At 36.9% G+C, this 21,583-nt stretch overlaps 1 protein-coding gene and 1 pseudogene across 1 annotated transcript; one reads left to right on the top strand and one right to left on the bottom strand.

Annotated features, from left to right (window-relative positions):
• Positions 1–271: 271 nt before the first annotated feature.
• LOC145604942 (polycomb group protein FIE1-like) lies at positions 272–19,552 on the bottom strand. Its single transcript, XM_081660934.1, has 14 exons — positions 19,370–19,552; positions 18,507–18,572; positions 18,306–18,428; positions 17,723–17,803; positions 17,561–17,653; positions 17,349–17,424; positions 15,568–15,647; positions 15,331–15,402; positions 14,598–14,657; positions 14,315–14,411; positions 13,171–13,234; positions 13,012–13,071; positions 12,802–12,916; positions 272–695 (listed from the first exon to the last, which is right to left on the bottom strand). Exons 1-13 carry the CDS (start codon positions 19,544–19,546, stop codon positions 12,856–12,858), a joined length of 1,110 nt encoding a protein of 369 aa, XP_081517060.1. The 5' UTR covers positions 19,547–19,552; the 3' UTR covers positions 272–695; positions 12,802–12,855.
• Positions 19,553–20,431: 879 nt separating this feature from the next.
• On the top strand, positions 20,432–21,280 carry LOC145605611 (protein CHLORORESPIRATORY REDUCTION 41, chloroplastic pseudogene; annotated as a pseudogene).
• Positions 21,281–21,583: the final 303 nt, after the last annotated feature.

The raw sequence follows: 21,583 nt of genomic DNA on the forward strand, positions 1-21,583 counted from the left end.
ATTGACAACCGACATTATTCAGGACTACAGAACCTACAAAATCCTACAAGTGAAAAAAAAAGGCTATAAGCAAGCACCATATTTTACAGTCATCGTTGAGGAATCACAATTTTGAAAGCATTCAGTTATCACAAGAGAACATGCACAAATGAGGACGAACTAAGGATGGAACCTCTTTGGTCACCCAAGTTAGAAGGTATTCCATTGTGCAATATATGTAATAATCCAAATAACATACATAGTACTTTGTATAAGTTGGGACAAGTTATGAAAAGCAAGAAAACAATTCCATGATGAGAAATTATAAAACACTCTTTCTGAGTTCCTGGTATAATGAACAGGTCAGCTAGCTCTCTAATATCTATTACAATCATCTGATTCAAATCTACAGTCTTCCTAGTACTGACCCCAAACTGACCCAGAACCCCACAGGCCCACACTCAAGCTAGCAGATGAAAGAAGTATCCTAAGTCACAATACAACATTGCTGCGCTGATACAAATAAGATTCCAAACATCCTCAGATTGAGCTACTTATTCATGACAGAATCACAGTAATATATGACTCCCTATATTTGCTTGTACATTTTGCCTCCACAAATTGTTGATCTACCGTCACAGCTCTGCCAACCTTTGGTGTTGCTAATGGCTCTCTTCAATTTGCAGAAGTGGGCATAGCAGAATTTGTTCAGAATCCTTCATGTAAACAGTAAATACAAGTTTTAGTCATACGTGCAATGTTCTCTAAGAACATAGAGTAAATAATTAATCAGAAGCGAACAAGATAAGGTTTACTATGTTGAAAACCACCTTATAAAATATTATAATGATTTTTAAATAGAAACAATAAATATATGCCCCCTCTAACAGCTATTTCTAAAATAACATTACATATATATTTACATGAAAACCATAAATTATGAAGGAAAACTTATACTAATAAATTAACAAACAAATCCCAATTAACAAGATAGAAAAGATCTCCCATCATTAAATCTCAGACGGAAGGAATTATGTCTTCGATAAGTGCAATTACTATATATATCAAAGATCACTATTATGGAGATAATTAGTTCATTCTATAGGGTCGTCATTGTCTGGTGCTAGATATGGCACCTTTGGGCTAATTAAATAGACCAAAGCCCAATAAAATGGATTCTACAAGGTCACAGAATAAAGGTAATGGGTCAAACAAGTAAGAGGCATATCAATGGGCCTCATGAGATCATGACATACAACAAGGAGTGTTGGGCTAGAGTAGTTTGATTAGGACAAGGAGTTTGGGCTTGACATGGACTCTTATTTAGGGATGTGATCTATAAATAAGATCCGTGACTTAGATTGACTGTAGAATTCAAGCAACCAAGTCCCAAACCCTAATCTCTCTCTCTCTCACTCTCTCTCTCTCTCCGTACGGCCGGCCAACCCCTTGGTGGCTCATGGTGTTCGTGGTGGTGGATCATGGTTAGATCGTGTCTCACTTTTCCGTTGAAGTTTGATTAAAAGGCTTTAATCACAACTAACTAGCATTAGTGAAGGTTTGATCTGTGCCTTTGGACTAAGTAGAGGAATCACACTTGGGGTTCTTTATCTCCCGTTGTTCTTGCTGGATTGCACGTAGATTCATGCTTCAAAGGTATTATTATTTGTTCTTTATTTGTTATGCATTGATCTTGGTATTTAGATACTTATGAATATGATTCATGCAATTCCGCTTATTAGTATCTAAAGTCCTACATTGGTATCAGAGCAATGTCATGTCTAACTCTGTAAGGAATTTCTTAATCCAAACTGCTTCCTTAGCTGCTTCAACGGTAGCCAAATACACTGATTCTGTCGTAAAGTAGTGCTTTGATTCAAACTCTTCCAACTCACTGCTCCTCCATTCAGACACGAAATATACCCTCTTGAGTGGGATTTAAAGTCATCTCTGTTTGTTAGGAAACTTGTAGCCCTTGACAACCAACTCATCTTCGCCGCCATACACTAGAAACATTCCTTTAGTCCTTCTCAAGTACTTAAGGATATTCTTGGCAGCTATCCAGTGTGCTTCACCTGGATTTTTGCCTACACATACTTAGAGCATATGCAACATCCAGCCTTGTACATATCATGGCATACATGCTTAACCTTATTGCCGGAGCATAAGGTTTATCAACAATATGTCTCATATCTTCTGGCGTTTTAGGGCATTGAGGTTTACCGAGCGTAATGCTATGAGACATGGGGAGAAATCCTCTCTTAGAGTCTTTCATCAAAGACCTATCAAGAACCTTATCAATATAAGTCTCTTGACTTAGTCCAATCATCCTTCGAGATTATGTCTCGATGGATCTTGATTTCCCAAATGTACTCAGCCTCACCCAAGTCTTTCATAGAGAAACAATTCTTCAACCATTCCTTGACTCTTGACTGACTGAAGCATTGATATGTCATTTCCCATGAGTAGTATATCATCTACATAGAAGACTAAGAAAACTACGCTGCTCCCACTGGATTTCTTGTATACACAAGATTCCTCTTTGCTCTTGAGAAAAATCAAACTGTTTGATTTCCTCATCGAAACAAATGTTCCAACTCCACGATGCTTGCTTTAATCCATCGATGGATTCTTAAAGCTTGCATACCTTTCCATCCTCATAACCTTCAGGTTGTATCATATACACCTCCTCCGTCAAGAACCCATTTAAGAAGGCGATAGTTGAAAAATGCAGCAATTGCTAGAAGAATCCGAATGGACTTAAGCATAGCTAATGGGGAAAAAGGTTTCATCATGGTCAATACCATGAATTTGTCAGTACCCTTTTGCAATAAGTCTTGCTTTATGGATGTAGGCATTTCCATCCTTATTTGTTTTAATCTTGTAAACCCACTTGCAACCAATATGTTTTACCCCATTAGGCAAGTCTACCAAGGTCCACACAGCATTTTAAGACATCGATTCCATTTCGGACTTTATGGCCTTATGCCATTTCTCTGAGTTGAGGCTCGCCAAAGCTTGCTTGTAGTTTTTGGGTTACTTATTCTCCAATAAGTAGATTTCAAAATCCTTGGTTAACAGAGCTTCAACAAACTGTTTGTTTCTGATTCTGGCAGACCTACGTGGGGTAGGAGCAACAACAGAAATATTCTCTTAACTCCTTAAAGATTTTCGCTAGAATTAGATTCAAGTGGGAGGATAAAAGTCTCGCTAGTCGAATTAGCTTTACTCCGACACATGATTAGTCAACTCATGCGCCCTCGCCTCTGATGTGGTGTTATCCACATCCATTTGTTGCTCGTCTCGAATTTCTTCGAGAACCATTTTACTCCGACTTGACTTTGTAGAAAGAAATTTTCTTTCTAGAAAGACACCATCATGAGCAACAAATACTTAGTAATCAGTGCGATTGTAAAAGTAATACCTTTTTGTCTCCTTGGATAACTCACGAAGAAACATTTGTCTGATTTAGGACCAAGTTTGTCACCTTGTAAACGTTTTACATAAACTTCACAACCCCTGAGATAAGACAACTTTGGAACTTTTCCAGTCTATAACTCATATGGTGTCTTCTCACCTGCTTTGGACGGGCTTCTGTATAGTATGTTTGCAGCTACTTCTAATGCATATTCCAGAATTGTATGTGCAAATCAGTAAAGCTCATCATGGATAGAACCATGTCAAACAAGGTTCGATTCCTTCTTTAGGAGTCCATAATCCCTCAAATGATCATCAAACTCTTGAGTCAAATATTCACCACCACGATCAGATCGTAGTGCTTTAATTGTCTTTTCAAGAAAGTTTTGTACCTCATACTGGAATTCCTTGAACTTTTCCAAGGATTTCGACTTGTGCTTCATTAAATAGATATAGCCATATACTTAAATTAACAATAAAAGTAATGAAGTAGTTAAAACACCTCTAGCTTTTGAAATCATTGGTCCACACACATCTGTATTTATGAGGCCCAAAAGGTCACTAGCTCTTTCACCATTTCCAGTAAAACGTGATTTGGTCACTTACCTAACAAGCATGACTCAGAATTCTCAAATGATTCATAATCAAACGAGATTAGAAGTCCATCGTTTTTTTTTTAATTTCAGGATGCGCGATTGGTTTATATGACCTAACCTACAATGCCATAGATAGGTTGGATTAATTAATCTGTTTTGCGCTTTTTTCAAATTAATGTTGTAAACATGAGGTGTATAAATTAAGACATACAAACCATTAACTAATTTTGCGTTAGCGTATAACATATTTTCTTTGGAAATAAAATAACATTTGTCTTTTATTTTAAAAGAAAAACCTTTGGTATCTACAACAGGAATCGAAATAATGTTTTTGGTAATTGTTGGAACATAATAACGGTTATTAAGCACCAAAATAAGACCAGACAGTAGTCTAAAATGATAGTTTCCAATAGCAAGTGCAACAACCTTTGCTCCATTTCCTACTCGAAGTGTGACTTCCTCTTTCGCTAACTTCCTACTCTCTTTTCGGCCCCTGCATGTTATTAACAATGTGAGCACCACAGCCGGTATCGAATACCCAATTGCAAGAGGAGGTAAGATTGATTTCAACCACAAAAACATTAGGCAACTCCTTACGTACTGGTGTACCAGAGGACATCGTGGTATGTGGCAAGACCATCTACTGCAATAGAAGCCTTCGCTTCCTCCCTTCTTCAAGTACTCGTCAGTATGGTTGATCAACACGAAGACTAGTGTCACTGTCGAGCCCTCATCATTATGAATGACCTTGGCTAGATCAAATCCATCGTGGAGTGAGAACAGAATAGTATCATGTGCAGATTCATCATCAAACGACCTCCTTAGGATATCCATTGATTGAGTAATCCAATCAGTTCATTGACATGGGTCCTAACTAACCAGGGATGAGTTTCTTAGCCATTATCTTACAATGAATATTGTAAGTCTTAAACCTTACACTGTCATTCCAGGAGTAATCTGAGGGATCGAATTAACGACCTCTTTAACATTCCGATCGTTGATGCCTCCACTTCCTAAAGCCCCAATGTCACCATGGCACGAAGACATTCATGCAATTGGTCAACTCATAATTCCTGAACCTTCTTTTCCAACAAGTTGGAATAGATGCCAATATGAGATTTCTGATATTCTTTGCATCGAAAACATCTTTTGCATGCCTATTTGGAGTGTAACCTACTGTATACCTGCTCTCAATGGGTATGTATAATCGAGCTTCAAGCTTGTGGCTCTTGAGAACATTTCCAGCTCATTTTCCCATACCCTGAAGTTTCTAAGATTAAGCGTTAAATTCAGTTTGGTTGGAAAAATAGTGTTGTCGTTAAGGTTATTCATCTACAACATAATTTTGCCTTGTTTTGATTATGTAGATGAATAACCTTAACAGCAACACTATTTTGCCAACCAAACTGAATTTAACGCTTAATCTCAAAAACTGCCGGGAATGGGAAAATGAGCCGGGAAATGTTCTCAAGAGCCACAAGCTTGAAGCTCGGTTATACATACCCATTGAGAGCAGGTATACAGTAGGTTTCACTGGTTTCACTTCTGATAGGTTTTGTGACTACGACCATTGTTGGGTACTGAAAAAATTGGTTTGTTGTACAAGTTGACCTACTTGCAATTTATATGGCATAACAGGTTACCCGAAAGCAGCCTTCAAAGAAGAAAAACACAGTTGGTGATGCTGATTCCACAATTGTTGGTTTGGATCATATACCAGAAGATGACATTCTCCTTAACCAAACTTGGGAATCACAGTCCCTGTTTTCACAAAGTTCCTAACTGAATTTGTTGACCTTCACTGCGAACGATGTTGCTAAGTTGTGATTGTCAATCGTTGCTGCAATACCAAGAGACATTTGTTTTGTTATTTTGTCTTTGGATACATAAACTGATGCACCTAATTAACCAATCTCGTGGGTGTTGTTTGACCGTATCATGCTTTTGTTGATGCTGTCGTATGCTGAACTTGTACTTATCGTTTAATAATTACACTATAATTGGCATTAGAAAGCATATGCTTTGATTGTTTACCAGATTCAATCACGAGTGGCAGGGGATTTGATATTGCAGATGTAGAGGTGAAAGTTCGGTTTTCGGTTTGGTTTTTTGCCCAAACCGAAACCGAACCACTTGAATTCGGTTTCCATATTTTTGAAACCACACCGCACCACTTTACTTTAGAAACCGAACCAAACCAAACCATATTTATTTCGGTTTCATAATAAGAAACCGAACCAAACCGAATTTTTTGGGCCTCATTTATTTGGGCCAATAATTTGCAATTTTTTGGCCCTCATTCATCAACAAAGCAGTACTGTAGTAGCATAATATCATTAACAAGTTCTAAAACTTCTAATTCAACAAGTTTCAACTTAACAAAATCAAATCAAACCAATCCATACACACATAATTAAACAATTTTTAACAACAAAGTAACAAAATCAAACCAACCAATCCATACAAACAAGTTTTAACAACAGATTTGAACAAGTTTTTAACAAGAACAGCAGCAAAATGGCAAAAGAGCAGTCATACCAAACCCCTACACAACGATTCTTCCCTCGAATTTGGGTTTCAAAGTCGAATTTGACATGAAACCCTTTAGTTGATGCCCTTGATGGAGTTCGAAAATCCTCGAAAGGTTCGTCAATGGTGATGCGAATGGAAGGTGGAGAAGTGAGAAGAGAAAAGGAGAGAGAGTGAAGGGGAAGAAGTGAGAACTGAGAACTTGAGAAGAGGAAAGGAGAGTGAGTGAGAAGACTGAGAAGATCAGAAGAGGATAGAGAAGGGTGAAGCGTGGAGGTGGAGCCGCGGAGAAGAGAGAAGAGGAAATGAGAGAATTAGGGTTTTTTTTTCATTTATATACTTAGGGTAAATCTGCTGGGCTAGGGTTATTTTTTGGGTTTGGGCTCATATTTCGGTTTAGTTCGGTTTTTTCGGTTTTTAATTTCTCAAACCGAAACCAAACCAAAAACCGAATTATTTTGTTTTTCAACACCGAAACCAAACCACTTTAAAAAAAAACCGAACCATATTTGTTATTCGGTTTGGTTTTCGGTTCGGTTTGGTTTTAAACCGAATTCTGTTTCAATTTGAATTTCAATTTGTATTTCTGGCTTAATGTTATGTGTGGGCCTTAATTTAGCTGATGGGCCGCAAATGCTTATATTTTGTATGATGTGGGTTGGGCTGCGGTTAAGGACACAATACGAAACACGATTCAGGTTAATATTGGACGTATTAATTGTTTACTTTATTTGTCAAACCACCATACTACAGTTTGGTATTGTTATGCATATGAAGCAACTTAGTTATGCCTATGAGATTTAATTTGTTACGAAAATAACCCTTTGAACAAAAGGAACGACTCATAGGGCAATGAACAACACGAAACTCAAATGGACTGGGCCCATTTTATAAAATTTAAACCCTGGTTCTATTATATATTGGGTTGGGCCTTGATAACTACAAAACAACCCATCGTCTGTGTGGGCCACTATTGACGTCCATAACTGGCTTGTTCCTTAGCCCTGCTGCATTTACTTAATAAACTCCGTTTTGCCAAATTTGGAATTCACAAGTAACACCTCATACTACTAGAGATAAATACAAAGTTTCCACAACACATGTAATATTCATTCCACCAACTAGCACATTACATCGTAAACAGACTTTTACGTACTACATTACATCTGCGTTAACCATACATGGACCTTCATATTTAAACAACAAACCCATATTTTTAACTAATTGCAATAACTCTACTTATCTTACACCATCATCACACAGGGTCATCTAACAGCAATACCCTTTGGCCTACACTAATGGACTCCTACACACAAATACTACGCATACGAGGGTAACTAAGAAAAGAAAGATAATAAACGACCACACAACAAAACACAGCAATAGTAAGTGAACCCCTCACACTACAAGTTCATGCGTTGGAGACGCAATGTGGTTTGACACAAGACCCAAAGTACTTCCTCACCCACTTGCCTGGCTTACCTGCCTTGAACCACTTCCGAACACGACCACCAAACCTGAATCCACCACCATTCCTCGCGCATTCGGTGGACCACGGACTTATTGGGTCTCAGGGGTTTCTAAAAGGATTAATGTTGAAGTCTGGGGAGTAGTTCAGCAAGTAATAGGGTGGTGATCCAATTTCGGGTGGTGATCCAATTTCGAGATCAGAGTGGGTGAAAAGGCCTTCAAAACCATCATTTTCCGAATCAGAAATATTCTCGAGTTCGAGTATAGCGGAGAGTGAGGGATTAGGCCCGAAATACGGTCCTAGAGGGCACTTAGGAATAAGGGGGTCGTACCTACGCAAGTTTGGTACAATGAGCCTATCCATGGAAGGAGTAAAGGGTTGAAGCTACGAGGGTTGGTTATGAGGATCCTTAGAAGGGTTTTTTGCTACTCAAAACACTTTTTTTGGGGGTGCATAGTGATTAAGTTGCATTCCCTTTATATAATAAGTAAAAGGTTTGAAACTCCTTCAATAAAGCACCAAGCAAGCATCACATTGTACATTAATGTTGGGATTTATTGAATTTGTTAGCCATCACTTCAATCTCAAATTTTTAGCTTCAGCCCATCTTTTTCTTTTCTGTACCTAGTGGATATTGCATAACAGGTTTTTCACCGATCAGCAAGTACCATATACTTAATTATCACATGTATTGAGGTTGGCTGAATGGAGATATGATGCATAAAATTGAAAATTGTACATACCAAGGTAATAAAAGAACAAAAGGAAACAATTACTTTGCATTAACATAAGCAGTGAAGTCAAGAATTATAAAACTTCTAGTTTCCATTAACATACACGATGAAGCACATAGTTATAACACAAGAAGTCTTGACAACAGGGACCCAATCACATACGTTCCTAATAAAGTACCCACACATACATAATGTGTGTACCAGCCAAAACAATCAAAGCATATGCTTTCTAATGCCAATTATAGTGTAATTATTAAACGATAAGTACAGGTTCAGCATACGACAGCATCAACAAAAGCATGATACGGTCAAACAACACCCACAGGAGATTGGTTAATTAGGTGCATCAATTAATGTATCCAAAGACAAAATAGGGATTGGTTAATTAGGTCCATCAATTAACTTGGTATTGCAGCAACGATTGACAATCACAACTTAGCAACATCGTTCACAGTGAAGGTCAACAAATTCAGTTAGAAACTTTGTGAAAACAGGGACTGTGATTCCCAAGTTTGGTTAAGGAGAATGTCATCTTCTGGTATATGGTCCAAACCAACAATTGTGGAATCAGCATCACCAACTGTGTTTTTCTTCTTTGAAGGCTGCTTTCGGGTAACCTGTTATGCCATATAAATTGCAAGTAAGTCAACTTGTACAGCAAACCAATTTTTTCAATACCCAACAATGGTCGTAGTCAGAAAACCCTTGGAAGTCAGGTATACATACCCATTGAGAGCAGGTATACAGTAGGTTTCACTTCTGATAGGCATGCGAAAGATGTTTCGAATGTAGAGAAAGTCAGAAATCTCATATTAGCATCTATTCTAACTTGTTGGAAACGAAGTTTCAGGAATTATGAGTTGACCAACTGCATGAATGTCTTCGTGCCAGCTGTCTAGGTGGCATTGGGGCTTTAGGAAGTGGAGGCATCAACAACCGGAATATTAGAGGCGTTAATTCGATCCCTCATATTTACTCCTGGAATGACTATGTAAGGTTTAAGACTTACAATATTCATTGTAAGATAATGGCTAAGAAACTCATCCCTGGTTAGTTAGGACCCATGTCAATGAACTAATTGGATTACTCAATCAGATGGATATCCCAAGGAGGTCGTTTGATGATGAATCTGCACATGATACTATTTTTTCTCACTCCATGATGGATTTGATCTAGTCAAGCTCATTCATAATGATGAGGGCTCGACAGTGACACTGATTAACGTGTTGATCAACCATACTGACGAGTACTTGAAGAAGGGAGGAAGCGAATGATTCTATTACGAAAGATGGTCTTGCTACATACCACGATGTCCCCTAGTACAGTAGGTAAGGAGTTGCCTAATGTTTTTGTTGAAATCAATCTTACCTCCTCTTGCAATTGGGTATTCGATACCGGTTGTGGTGCTCACATTTTTAATAACATGCGGAGCCTAAAAGAGAGTAGGAAGTTAGCGAAAGGGAAAGTCACACTTCTAAGTAGGAAATGGAGCAAAGGTTATTGCACTTGCTATTGTAAACTATCATTTGAGACTTCCGTCTGGTCTTATTTTGGTGCTTAATAACTGTTATTATGTTCCAACAATTACCAAAAACATTATTTCGGTTCCTATTTTAGATACTAAAGGTTTTTCTTTTGAAATAAGAGACAAATGTTGTTTTATTTCCAAAGAAAATATGTTAAATGCTAACGCAAAATTAGTTAATGGTTTGTATGTCTTAGATTATACAACTCATGTTTACAACATTCATCAGAAAAAGCGCAAAACAGATGAATCAAACCAAACCTATCTATGGCATTGTAGGTTAGGTTATATAAACTAATCGCGCATCCACAAATTACAAAAGGATGGACTCCTAACCTCATTTGATTATGAATCATTTCAGAATTGTGAGTCATGCTTGTTACTCCCTCTGAGTTTTTTTAAGAGTTACAGTTTGACCGGCACATAGTTTTAGGCAATGTTAAATAAAATAAGAAGAAAGTGGGGTAGTTGGATTGTTAAAAAATTGTAATATAAAGATAGTAGGGTTAATAGTTTATTTAAAAGTAATGAATGTGAGAGGAAAGGTATAATAAAAATAAGTAATAGTGGGTTTGGGTGGGGACCATGAGAGGAGAGAGATATAAAATTTTATGTAGCTTTTTGCCAAAAAAAAAAAGGAAGTGTAACACTTATTAAAACACGGCCGGATTTGGTAAGTGTAACACTTATTAAAACACGGAGGGAGTAAGTAAGATGACCAAATCACCTTTTATTGAAAAGGGTAAAAGAGCTAGTGACCTTTTGGGCCTCATACATATTGATGTGTGTGAACCAATGTGTTCAAAAGCTAGAGGTAGTTTTAACTACTTCATTACTTTTACTATGATTTAAGTAGGTATGGCTATATCTATTTAATGAAGCACAAGTCAGAATCCTTTAAAAAGTTCAAGGAACTCCAGTATGAGATACAAAACCAGCTTGGGATGACAACTAAAGCACTACGATCCGCTCGTGGTGGTAATCGTGGTTAGATCGTGTCTCACTTCTCCGTTGAAGGTTGATTAAAAGGGTTTAATCACAACTAATTTAATCACAACTAACTAGCATTAGTGAGGACTAAGTAGAGGAATCACACTTGGGATTCTTTATCTCACGTGGTTCTTGCTCGATTGCACGTGGCTTCACGCTTCAAAGGTATTATTATTTATTCTTTATGTGTTATGCATTGATCTTGGTGGTTAGATGCTTATGAATATGATTCATGCAATTCCATTTATTAGTATCTAAAGTCCTACATAGACTCCTGTTGATAACTTCATGTAGAATGTAAAATGTTTTCTGCTTTAAAACAAGTACTACGTCTAAATTTTAAAGACTATTGATTATCTCCAGCCCCAATACAACTCACAACACCCACCCCTCAAAGATGAGGTTAACTGTTTGCTGATGACCATTGGTTGTCCTATAGGATAGCACCATAACCTCATTAACTTTGCTTTATTATATATTAACATTTCAACTCTAAATCAACAGTAATGAATAATCATTCTTGCAAAAACACTTTAGCACCGACCTAGGTATATATCACATTCACATCCTTCCAAAAATTCAAGACACAAATCCCCAATCTTGAACCATGATGTCAATTCCTTCATGTAGACTTTTGTAGATTAGTCACTGATTACACATGCATGAATTCATTTCAGTTTGTAATGTTTCCATATACTACCAGAATATCAAATACTCCTAACCAGTGTTACCTAATTCGTAATACACTATAATACGTGGAGCAAATTAAATAAGAATAAGCAATACGCTAGGTGGGAGTATTATAATACGTTTGAGGGTTTTTTGTAATACGAAATTTTGGGGACATAATACGCTAAGTAATAATACATAATTCGCTTATTAGTTATTTTTATAAAAATTTTATAGTTCCAAAACTTAAAAAATAGTCCCCAACAAGAATCATAGCCTGAATCCCAGAGATGGGATCGGCTACTTCATGTTTTTCTCAACTTTTCCCATCTAAGTCATTTTTGGTCTTCCTTGCCTCTTTGAAGATGCCCTGGTGGACCGTCTTCCAAGATCCAACTATGAAATATCCCAAAATCATCAAAAAATTAAATTTCTCTCAAAGTAATTTGTTTCATCTCCCTTGTAAAATGAACATAGTTCAACAATGTATAATGTAAACTTCTTGCTATGTCCTCCATTCCTTATTTCAGGATGTAACATGTCAATCAAGGCAAGTGTATTACTGACATCCCCATCCAATTCAACTCCCAATGTAAGATCATAGATCATTGACTGAACTGAGGTGAGGTGAGCTGAACTTATTAGAGCTGAACTGAACTGAAATGAATATTTTATAAGAGAAGGAAATTAGGAGCTGAGCTGAACTGAACTGAATTGAGCTGAACTTATTAGAGCTGAGCTAAGCTGAATTGAAAATAATCGCATGAGAACAAGCCCTAAGCCTAGTGACTGAATTAAACGCCGGTTATGATAACGAAAAAAATACTTACCCATTGTGTCACTAAGACTTATATTAATACACAGGACATATGCACTGGAAAGCAGGCTAACCTTTTAACTTTTATGGTAGATTGGGAATATTTTGACAAACAGCTCTCTAAAAGTCTAAGAAGATGCTGCATCCCATCGCCAGATTGTTCCATCTTCACAGCAAGCGAGAATGGTGCTGCAAAAAGAAAAATCATTTTCAGCATATTTCATACACAAATTATATCAGGAAGTCAATTTTTATTACAGATTTGACTGCGAAGTCCTCATTACCTTCCATCAAATGACATGGCAGTTTGTCTAATAGGTGATTTTGATTGGGGATGTGATAGCCTGATAGAAAAAGAGAATGTTGATGATGATGAGGATCCAATAACTAGCACGTTAAATTCATCCCAGAAAAACCAACATCAAATCTACAGAAAAACATACTTTGCAATCAGAACAGGGGGGCAGGATTGCAGCTCCCAGAGGTAGATCCTCCCTTCCCTATTGCCTGGACAAAAATAGTATTAATGACCTTGAAGAACAGAATATGATACATAAAGATTACAATAGAAATAAAATTAATATCAAATCAGCAAAACTGTACAATCTGTCAACAGTGAGCACTTGAGTTATCATCTATTTATTTGTATCTATTATCCTACGATCCCCTCCACTTCCACCTCCCCCCACCCCCCCCCCCCCCGGCTGCGGGCCGGGGGAGGGGGGGGAGGTGAATTCAATAGAAAGAGAGGACAAGGCAAAAAATTAGGTTTGGAAGGTAAGGAGAACGGCTCAAAGCATAAGGATGCATAGATTTGAAGTTAAGCTATGGGTTGATTGCTTGGTGCTAAGCAAAAATGGATAGGGCAAAGGGCTGACTTCAAATGAGCATATCTCAAAATCCAGACATGATATTGAGAAGATTCAAGTTGGAGGTGATAGCTTGTCTCAAGAGTTTTCCAACGACTAATCATAAGCTTGATTTGGACAAGAAACAAGGAAGTTATGGCTGTTACATGAAGAGTTGTCTGCCAGCCAAAAAGTTCAGCCCAACGTGTGGCAGGCTTGGTTCGGGAAACCACCAAGCCAGGTTCGCTCGAACTCACCTGCCCCTATTTTACCTGGTTTGCAATTTCGTCCTTTGCAAGTTAAGGATGTAGATGCTTTACGACCGTAGGGATGTTTATTATGCCTTGCACTATATATAGTCATGTAATCATGTTATATCATTAATTAGGTCATGATGTTAGATTGATTAAGAGAAAAAAAAAAGCCTCTTGCATTTATTCATACTCTTAGGGTTTAAGACTTTAAGAGAGGTAATAGAGAGAAATGTGAGCTTTCATGGTTGTTTGGGAGCTTGTAATCATCACCATCATCAAATTACTTCATACTGGATTGGTGGGTTTTCTCATGGAACTCAGGTTCCCACGGTAAACTCTTGTTTTTGTTGCTTACTTGTTTTCGCTCTTCGTTATAATTGATTGTCATTAATCACATTCAAGTTAGCACAAACGTTAATCCTTTCAAAGTTATGCTCCAACTCCACTAAAAAGCAACAAAATGATGGCAAGAGAGTTGAAAATACCTGCTGCTACAGCATTGTAATGAAAATCACATGAGAACTTTATGAACCAAATATCACAGTCAGGAACAGGATATTTCTGAAGAATGTCAACTGAACCCTACAAAATATTGAAAATCAATCACTGATAATTTTCATCCAAAAGTCAAAATCAGGGTCCAGTCAAAGAGCACCAAGCTATTTTAAAAACCAAAGAATGTCTAGCAATAATGATACATAATAAATGATAGACAAATCAGCCTTCTGCAAATATCACATTACAAAGAACATCAGCACACATACTGACCTCGCCAGGAGATTGCTCCTTCATAATTGGCTCCCACAATATAATCTCATTGTCAACACTCTGATCAAACAGATAAACGACATAATCAGAAGAAGATTCACATTACACGCCTATTCCAGCTAAGATAACGTTATAGTTGAACTTCTCACATCATGTATGATTGGCAAATTTAGAGAAGTTTGTCAGATCCCTTCATCCAAAAAGTCCAATCTTTTTTTCTTATTTTTTTATGATTGCAAAGGCTAATTAGAGAGGAGAGGGGAAAGCACTAATATACATTAACAACATGAACATCTACAGTGTCAACGATACATAATTTCAGGAAAAATACTATTCATTCGTCCCTGTAGAATTTTTTTTTTTTATAAAATTGAAAAAAATTAATTGTAGTCACAGTGACTAATCAATATTCATAAAATTTACGGTTAACTTGGTACTTGACAGAATGGAGAGGGAACTGCTAAAAAAAGAAAGGAAAAGATGGGAAGACTCCCAAAACTCGTAATTTATTTCTTTTCAATTGTAGGGGGGGAAAACCTTCATTTTCCTCCAATTTTATTAAATTGAACACCAAACGACGCAACCCTTCTAGTTCCTAGTTTCCTTCTAATTATACTAAACAATCCACTTTCTTCCTTCACTTCAACTTTTATATATCCTATCCAATATTCAATTAAATCTAAAATATAACAAATTGTTAGATGAGAATATATGACATATACAAAACATTGACCTTAGAAAGGACAAAATCACCAAGCCACCTCGTACAGTCAACATAGTTTGTATGAACTGAAGCAATAAAGATCTGAAAAAAAAATGTGATCATGTTAGGTCAAGATGGAAACATTCAGAGATGACTGGGTATACAGCAGGGGAGGACACGTATAAATAACAGCAGGTAGATGAAAGAAAACAGGGATTAGAGACTGGGTATACAGCAATGGAGGGAGGGAGGGAATCATCCACTTACAGGGAATTGCACATATTTTGTAGGGAATTTAGACGGAAGATCTGTCCATGTGAAAGATTTTTCCACATATGTCCAAAACTCTGCAAAAAAATTAAAGGAAAAGAGGATAAAAGAACTAAAAATAACAATTTTGAAGCAGCAAAAAATATATGCAACAGTTAACAGACAGCAAACACCACACACTTATCTTCCGGTTCCTTCTATTTTGCAGAAGCACAAAAGACTTAGTGAAAGTAGACTACTATCTTTATTTTGAGCAGGTTCTTTCTCTAAATTTTCCTGTCCTTCCTTCTTCGCCTAATAGCCTTTTATTTTATCAGCAAAAAGTCCAAAACACATGCCCAGCAGACAAAACTAAAGATAACACCAGGCCTACAGGCAGAGCTGGCCCAAGGTATGGCACGGCACATTACTGAGCATGTTGGGCTGTGGGCCAAACATAGGCCACCTTACTAAGTTCAACATGGCACGACTATGCCTGGCAAAATAAGAGAAATTTGGCCTAGGCATGTAAGCTCAACACGATAGGCACGTGTGCTAGGACATTTTGACAGTTAAAAATTGATGAAATTGAATTGATAAACCAGTAACTGGACCCCTCACCACATAAAAGCACACGATGGTGGATGAGTTCTGAAAAACAATGTTCTACCCATTCCAGTATTATGACACCAGAACACCGCATGCTAAACCTAAAATCAAGCATCCAAGCCCAGCATATGCCTATCAAGGTGATTTGTTAGTAAATATATCACACATACTTCAGGTTGACTTGATATTCCATAATTTTCTATTCACTCTCCTAATCCTTTTACATTAATTTTTATAACCAATAAATGGTTCAAAATAATGACATACCCAGCAAAATCTCACACCCTTGTCCATGTGTCAAATGTCACACATATATTTAAGATATAATGAAGAGTTGGGAAACCTTTCACATTATATAATTTTTCGCCTATAGGGGGAAGGGAGAAGGGGGAAGGGAGAAACACATAATAAGACTATATCCGTGCTATAGCTTACAAGTAATGCACGTTCTTCCATATTACGTAGCTTCAAGAACATAAGTGAAAGGAACTGGTAATTATGAAATAAAATGGATTATCAAAGTAAGGATGAATTAAAGAATGCTGTCCATGTTTTGCAGAAGGAGGTATTGAAACTGGTACAATGTAGAATGCATCATTTGCAAAAAACATAAAAGTCGGATGAAATAGAGAAAAATGTGGTTCTTTTCTAAGGTCAACAACCGTAAATGACCAAGGAACAAGCAAGCAGGCTACAAGTGTGCTCAATAAAGCAAATCTACAGTGGTAGGTCAGCAATTGTTTGTCTCAAATACACCATCAAAATATCCTTGGTCAGCATAACTTCATCTACCACAAAGTACCAAGGACTTGTTTCAAACAGACAGATTTTGAGAATGCCGACGCTCTGGAGAAAAAGTATGCCCTGAACCAGCTCTAATTATATCATAACAGAAGAAATAAACACAACCACAGTGCTCCTACAGTCCTACCACAGCAAACAAACAGTAAGATACAATGTGAAAAGAGTATGCGATTTTTCTCTATTATTGACTCCTCTCTTTCCTTCCTTCCCCCTTCTTATATCATTATTTATCATAAACTTTGATTTCTTTTCTTCAAACAGGTGGAGTGCGAGAAATGAGGAAAAGCTCCATTACCATTCAAGATAGTTGGTTCAACAGTTATTCTACTTAAAATTATTACCATAATAATGTCATGAAGAGATAATATCATAGAAAAGTCCATTACCCTTCATTGACCAGATCTTAATAGTGTTGTCCATTCCACAACTTGCAATCCGATAAATATCAGAAGGGTGGAAATCCTAAGCAAAGAACAAAAGAGGAACAAAAAATCACTAAGAGAATCATTTGTTTCATCATCACAACAGAAACTGCTAGCCAATGAAAGAGGGAAACATGTGCAAAGAGAAAAGGCCAGATGATCAACCATAAACTCACCACACTCAAGACTTCATTACGATGACCCCCAGCTCCAGCAAATACCAAAATGCATATTCCAGTATGAACATTCCACAGACGAACTGATTCATCCTGATTCAATTTTATAATAAATTATGAACTCTAACCAAGTCAAAATTTACAACTTTCCAAAGTACTCACTTTGCTGGCTGACAGTATAAGCGATGGTTTCAGGGATTGAGTCCTGATTTCATTAACGGAGTCTCCATGACCAACGTAACTCTGTAAGCATTCAAGTTACACATCATTGAAAAAATTAGCTTGTGAAGAATATCTGAATGAGAATGTCCAGTGGGATAAACCTAAACTACAAACATACCACCCCCAACACAAATAACAGCAATAATCAGATTTTAAAAAAGAAAAATTACAGATTATAAGGAAATTTAATAAGAAAATGGATTTTTCTTCAACATCAAAGTCAGCTAAAAATTTAGCATCACTCAATCCAAGCAGGCAAATTTTCAGTTTTTCACAGTTGAAATTGTAGAGAAAAACCAATGGCCAGCATGTAACAGATCATGATCACTTATCCTTATAAAGATATCTTTCTCCAACTTCTAGTACAAATCATACATTATGATCAATATCAAAAGAAGCACTTCATGAAATCGACATACAGCATCTAAGGTTAATTATTGTTGCACGAGGTCAGGTTCAAGTACTAGTGTACTACACTACTACTCCAAATATAAAAAAAAGCCACACATTCAGTACATAATACCTTATGTATCTTCTCATGTGCAACATCAATTACACGTATTACGCCATTGCTACCACCAGCCACTAACAATGGAGCACGATCAACATCACAAGCCCAGCTGACAGTATAGAAAGACTCCTCCTTCTGATCAATATGGAATATTAGTTGAGAGTTAAAATGAATAAATAATCAAGTTAGGTGCAAAAGAGTGACTGTTCTTACATCATCGTCAACATAGGATTGGAGAACAGCAATAGTACCACCTTCAAGGCATCTATATATAGTTACCTGGAAAAGTATATGGATTTAACACTCACTGTTAATAAAGAATAAACTACAAACTGCAATTGTGAAGTGTATAAATAGTTCTTACATTTAAAAAAAAAAAAAAAAAAAAAAAAAAAAAAAAAAAAAAGCTAAAATTACATCAAAATAAAAAATAAAAAAAAGCTCCTATTTTTTTTCATAATCTTCCTTTATGCTGAAATTGCCTAAACATATAAATTGACGACCAACAAATTAGGATTTGGCAAATATGTATTCCTATGACAAAGGACGAAAACTTTATGATCAAATTCATCACAAAATATCCTTAACGGAATTTTCATAATAAATCACACAATAATTAAAGTTTTACAAATCACTAACATTAGTTTTAGAGTAAAGACCTCTCTCCATTATTACAATTTATTATCACCTACCAAACAGGTCGTGTCAATCCATGAGTTCATTAAGTCATCGATAATTTCAGCCCACATTGGGTAAAAACAACCTCCCTCCCTTCTTTACCACCATTTATTACCGCCTACCAAACACTCGAACCGGAATTAGCACCGGAGTTGGTGTTGCCATCATAAATTAAGGTAAAAAATCAATAAAAACAACCTATGTCCCTTACATTACCACTATTCAATACCGCCTACAAAATGGGTCAGTCCAATTATCAATAATTAAATGTAACAAATATCAACCAAATCACTAATTCAATCAACACTGGGTAAAGGGGTCTAATTAATTACAAGAAAATACAATTACACAAAATCAAAATCAAAAATTTAAAAAGATGAAAGATAGAAAAGGGTTACCCTATTGCCACCAACAGTAGCGAAGACATTGTAGAAGCGGGAGTCGATGAAGTTGAAAACGACGGCGTATAAAGGGCGTTTGCCTTCTTGGAGTCTGTTAGTGACTCTGTAATCTTTCTTCTTTGGAGTGTTGAGAGAACCCACCACTGGTTCACACCCTACTGGAATTTTAGCCATCTCTAAATACAACAATTATGATTATTACCTTTAATTTTATTTGATTTTTTTGGTGAAACCCTTTTTGCAATGTGTTTCTATGAAATTGCAATTGGGAAGAACAGGGAGGAAGGAGAGAGAGGGGGAACAAGAAGACGGGGAAAATACACTTTAAACTTTAAAGAGCGAATTTTGGTCAATAAAGTGTCAATTCGGATATTTAAGTCAATCGGATATTTGAGTCAATTGTTATGGGTTTAAGTTCTTAAAAATGGGTCAAATTTATTACTCGTATTAATCAATACGAGTATCAAGTTGGGTTTAATTCGGCTCACCTATATCCCATTGTTTGGACCAAGCAAAGCTTGGTGGAGTTGGTGGGGAACTCACCTTGTGACTTTGAGGTCATGAGTTCGAGCCCCACCAACTACAAAATGTTTGAGAGTAAGGGGATTCCCTTACCTCCCCCCTCTACTCTCAAGCGATGACCTGCGGAGCTGGGCTGGCTAAATCTGTGAGAGGTGCCGGCTCAATAAGGTCCTTCTTCTTACCCTTAAATAAAAATATATATATATATCCAATCAAAATAAAAATTGACATTTAGTAGGATCCTTCTTCCTAATTTTTATAGTTAAAATTTTTTTAAAAATTGACCCCTATAACCATAATCTAACATATAAAAAGGAACAAAGGAAGTAACACATTTTTTTGATATGCAAGTACAAAACTAATACAATTATGAAGATTTTTTTGTGGATAAAGGGAGCATTTCATAATATTCAGAATAATTTACACCCAGTTAAATGCATCGTTCACCAATTTTCCAATTGCATCATACTAAGTAGTATTCTGTATAAAAATACAGTATTGGTTAATTATGAAAACACATCAGTTTGGCAATTAACCCTAGGCCCACAAATAAAAGTATATGGAGATATACAAATAAACCTTATCTTAGCCAGTTACTATTGTGTTTTGGTGCATTTCATCAACAAACAATGGCTTCCTCCACTCTCCAATTTATCTCCCAAGCATCCACCCCTCATATAAACCTCTTTCACCACCCAAATCAAATTTCCCTTAAATTTTCACATCTATCACCTTCATTCCCAATAATACATCAGAAACTTCATTCATGTTCAATAAAATGCACTACAAACTCCTCACCATCACCACCTGAACCGGTAGCAGCTGACGACTTTCCAACACCAAACCCAGAGAATGAGGCCACAACTCCTGCAGACAAGTTCCCTGTTGAGAAGAGAAGACGGTCCGAGATAATCCGTGATCGAAAGGCTCGAAAAGAGCTCGTAAAACCGGAACCTCCCAACTTTGAGATAGGGTGGAAGAGGACTAAACCCATAAACCTAGAGAAGCCTACAGGATATGTGATCATGGATTTTTTGGACAAGTTTGAAGGGTTGCTGAGTCGAGAATTCGGGTCGACAGAGCTGCTGGCTAAGGCAGGAGAAATAGTAGCTGAAAGAGCAAGAGAAGAAGCAGAAGACTTGAGAGATGAAGGCAAAGTTGAAGATAGGATGGTCACTGAACTTTTCAGAGTTTTGAAGTTAATGGAGATGGATTTAGCAATGGTTAAAGCTGCTGTTAAAGAAGAAACTCTTAAAGAGAGGCTTGAGCAAGCTAAGGCTAGGTGTAGGCAAGCTATTCTGGTTGCCAAATCTTTTTGATAATTGTTTCAATAGCTAGGAGAAATTTTGTAAATTGACAATTATAAAATACAGTTTGTCAGTAAAATTACAGGAAATTGTTGCTCCTATTTTAATTTCCTTTGTTTTGGACAGTAGGTAATCTTAGGGAGTATATTGCATCTCGACATTTTAAGTCAGAATATGAATTAGGCAAAATAGTCAGATGGGAAATATGAAGAGTTACATGCCACTGTTTCATACCCCAAACGGGTGAGGACCTTTGAGGTGGTTGAACAGCGACACTGCTCTCCCCACCTTGGATCCCTTGACCGAGCAATGGAACCTCAGAATCACTTGCAGGGGGAAGGGGGTGGATACCTGTACAGATTAATGTGAAGAATGAAGCAAG

This window comes from Chenopodium album, chromosome 22, assembly GCF_948465745.1.
Source record: "Chenopodium album chromosome 22, dcCheAlbu1.1, whole genome shotgun sequence".
NCBI classification, from domain to species: domain Eukaryota; kingdom Viridiplantae; phylum Streptophyta; class Magnoliopsida; order Caryophyllales; family Amaranthaceae; genus Chenopodium; species Chenopodium album.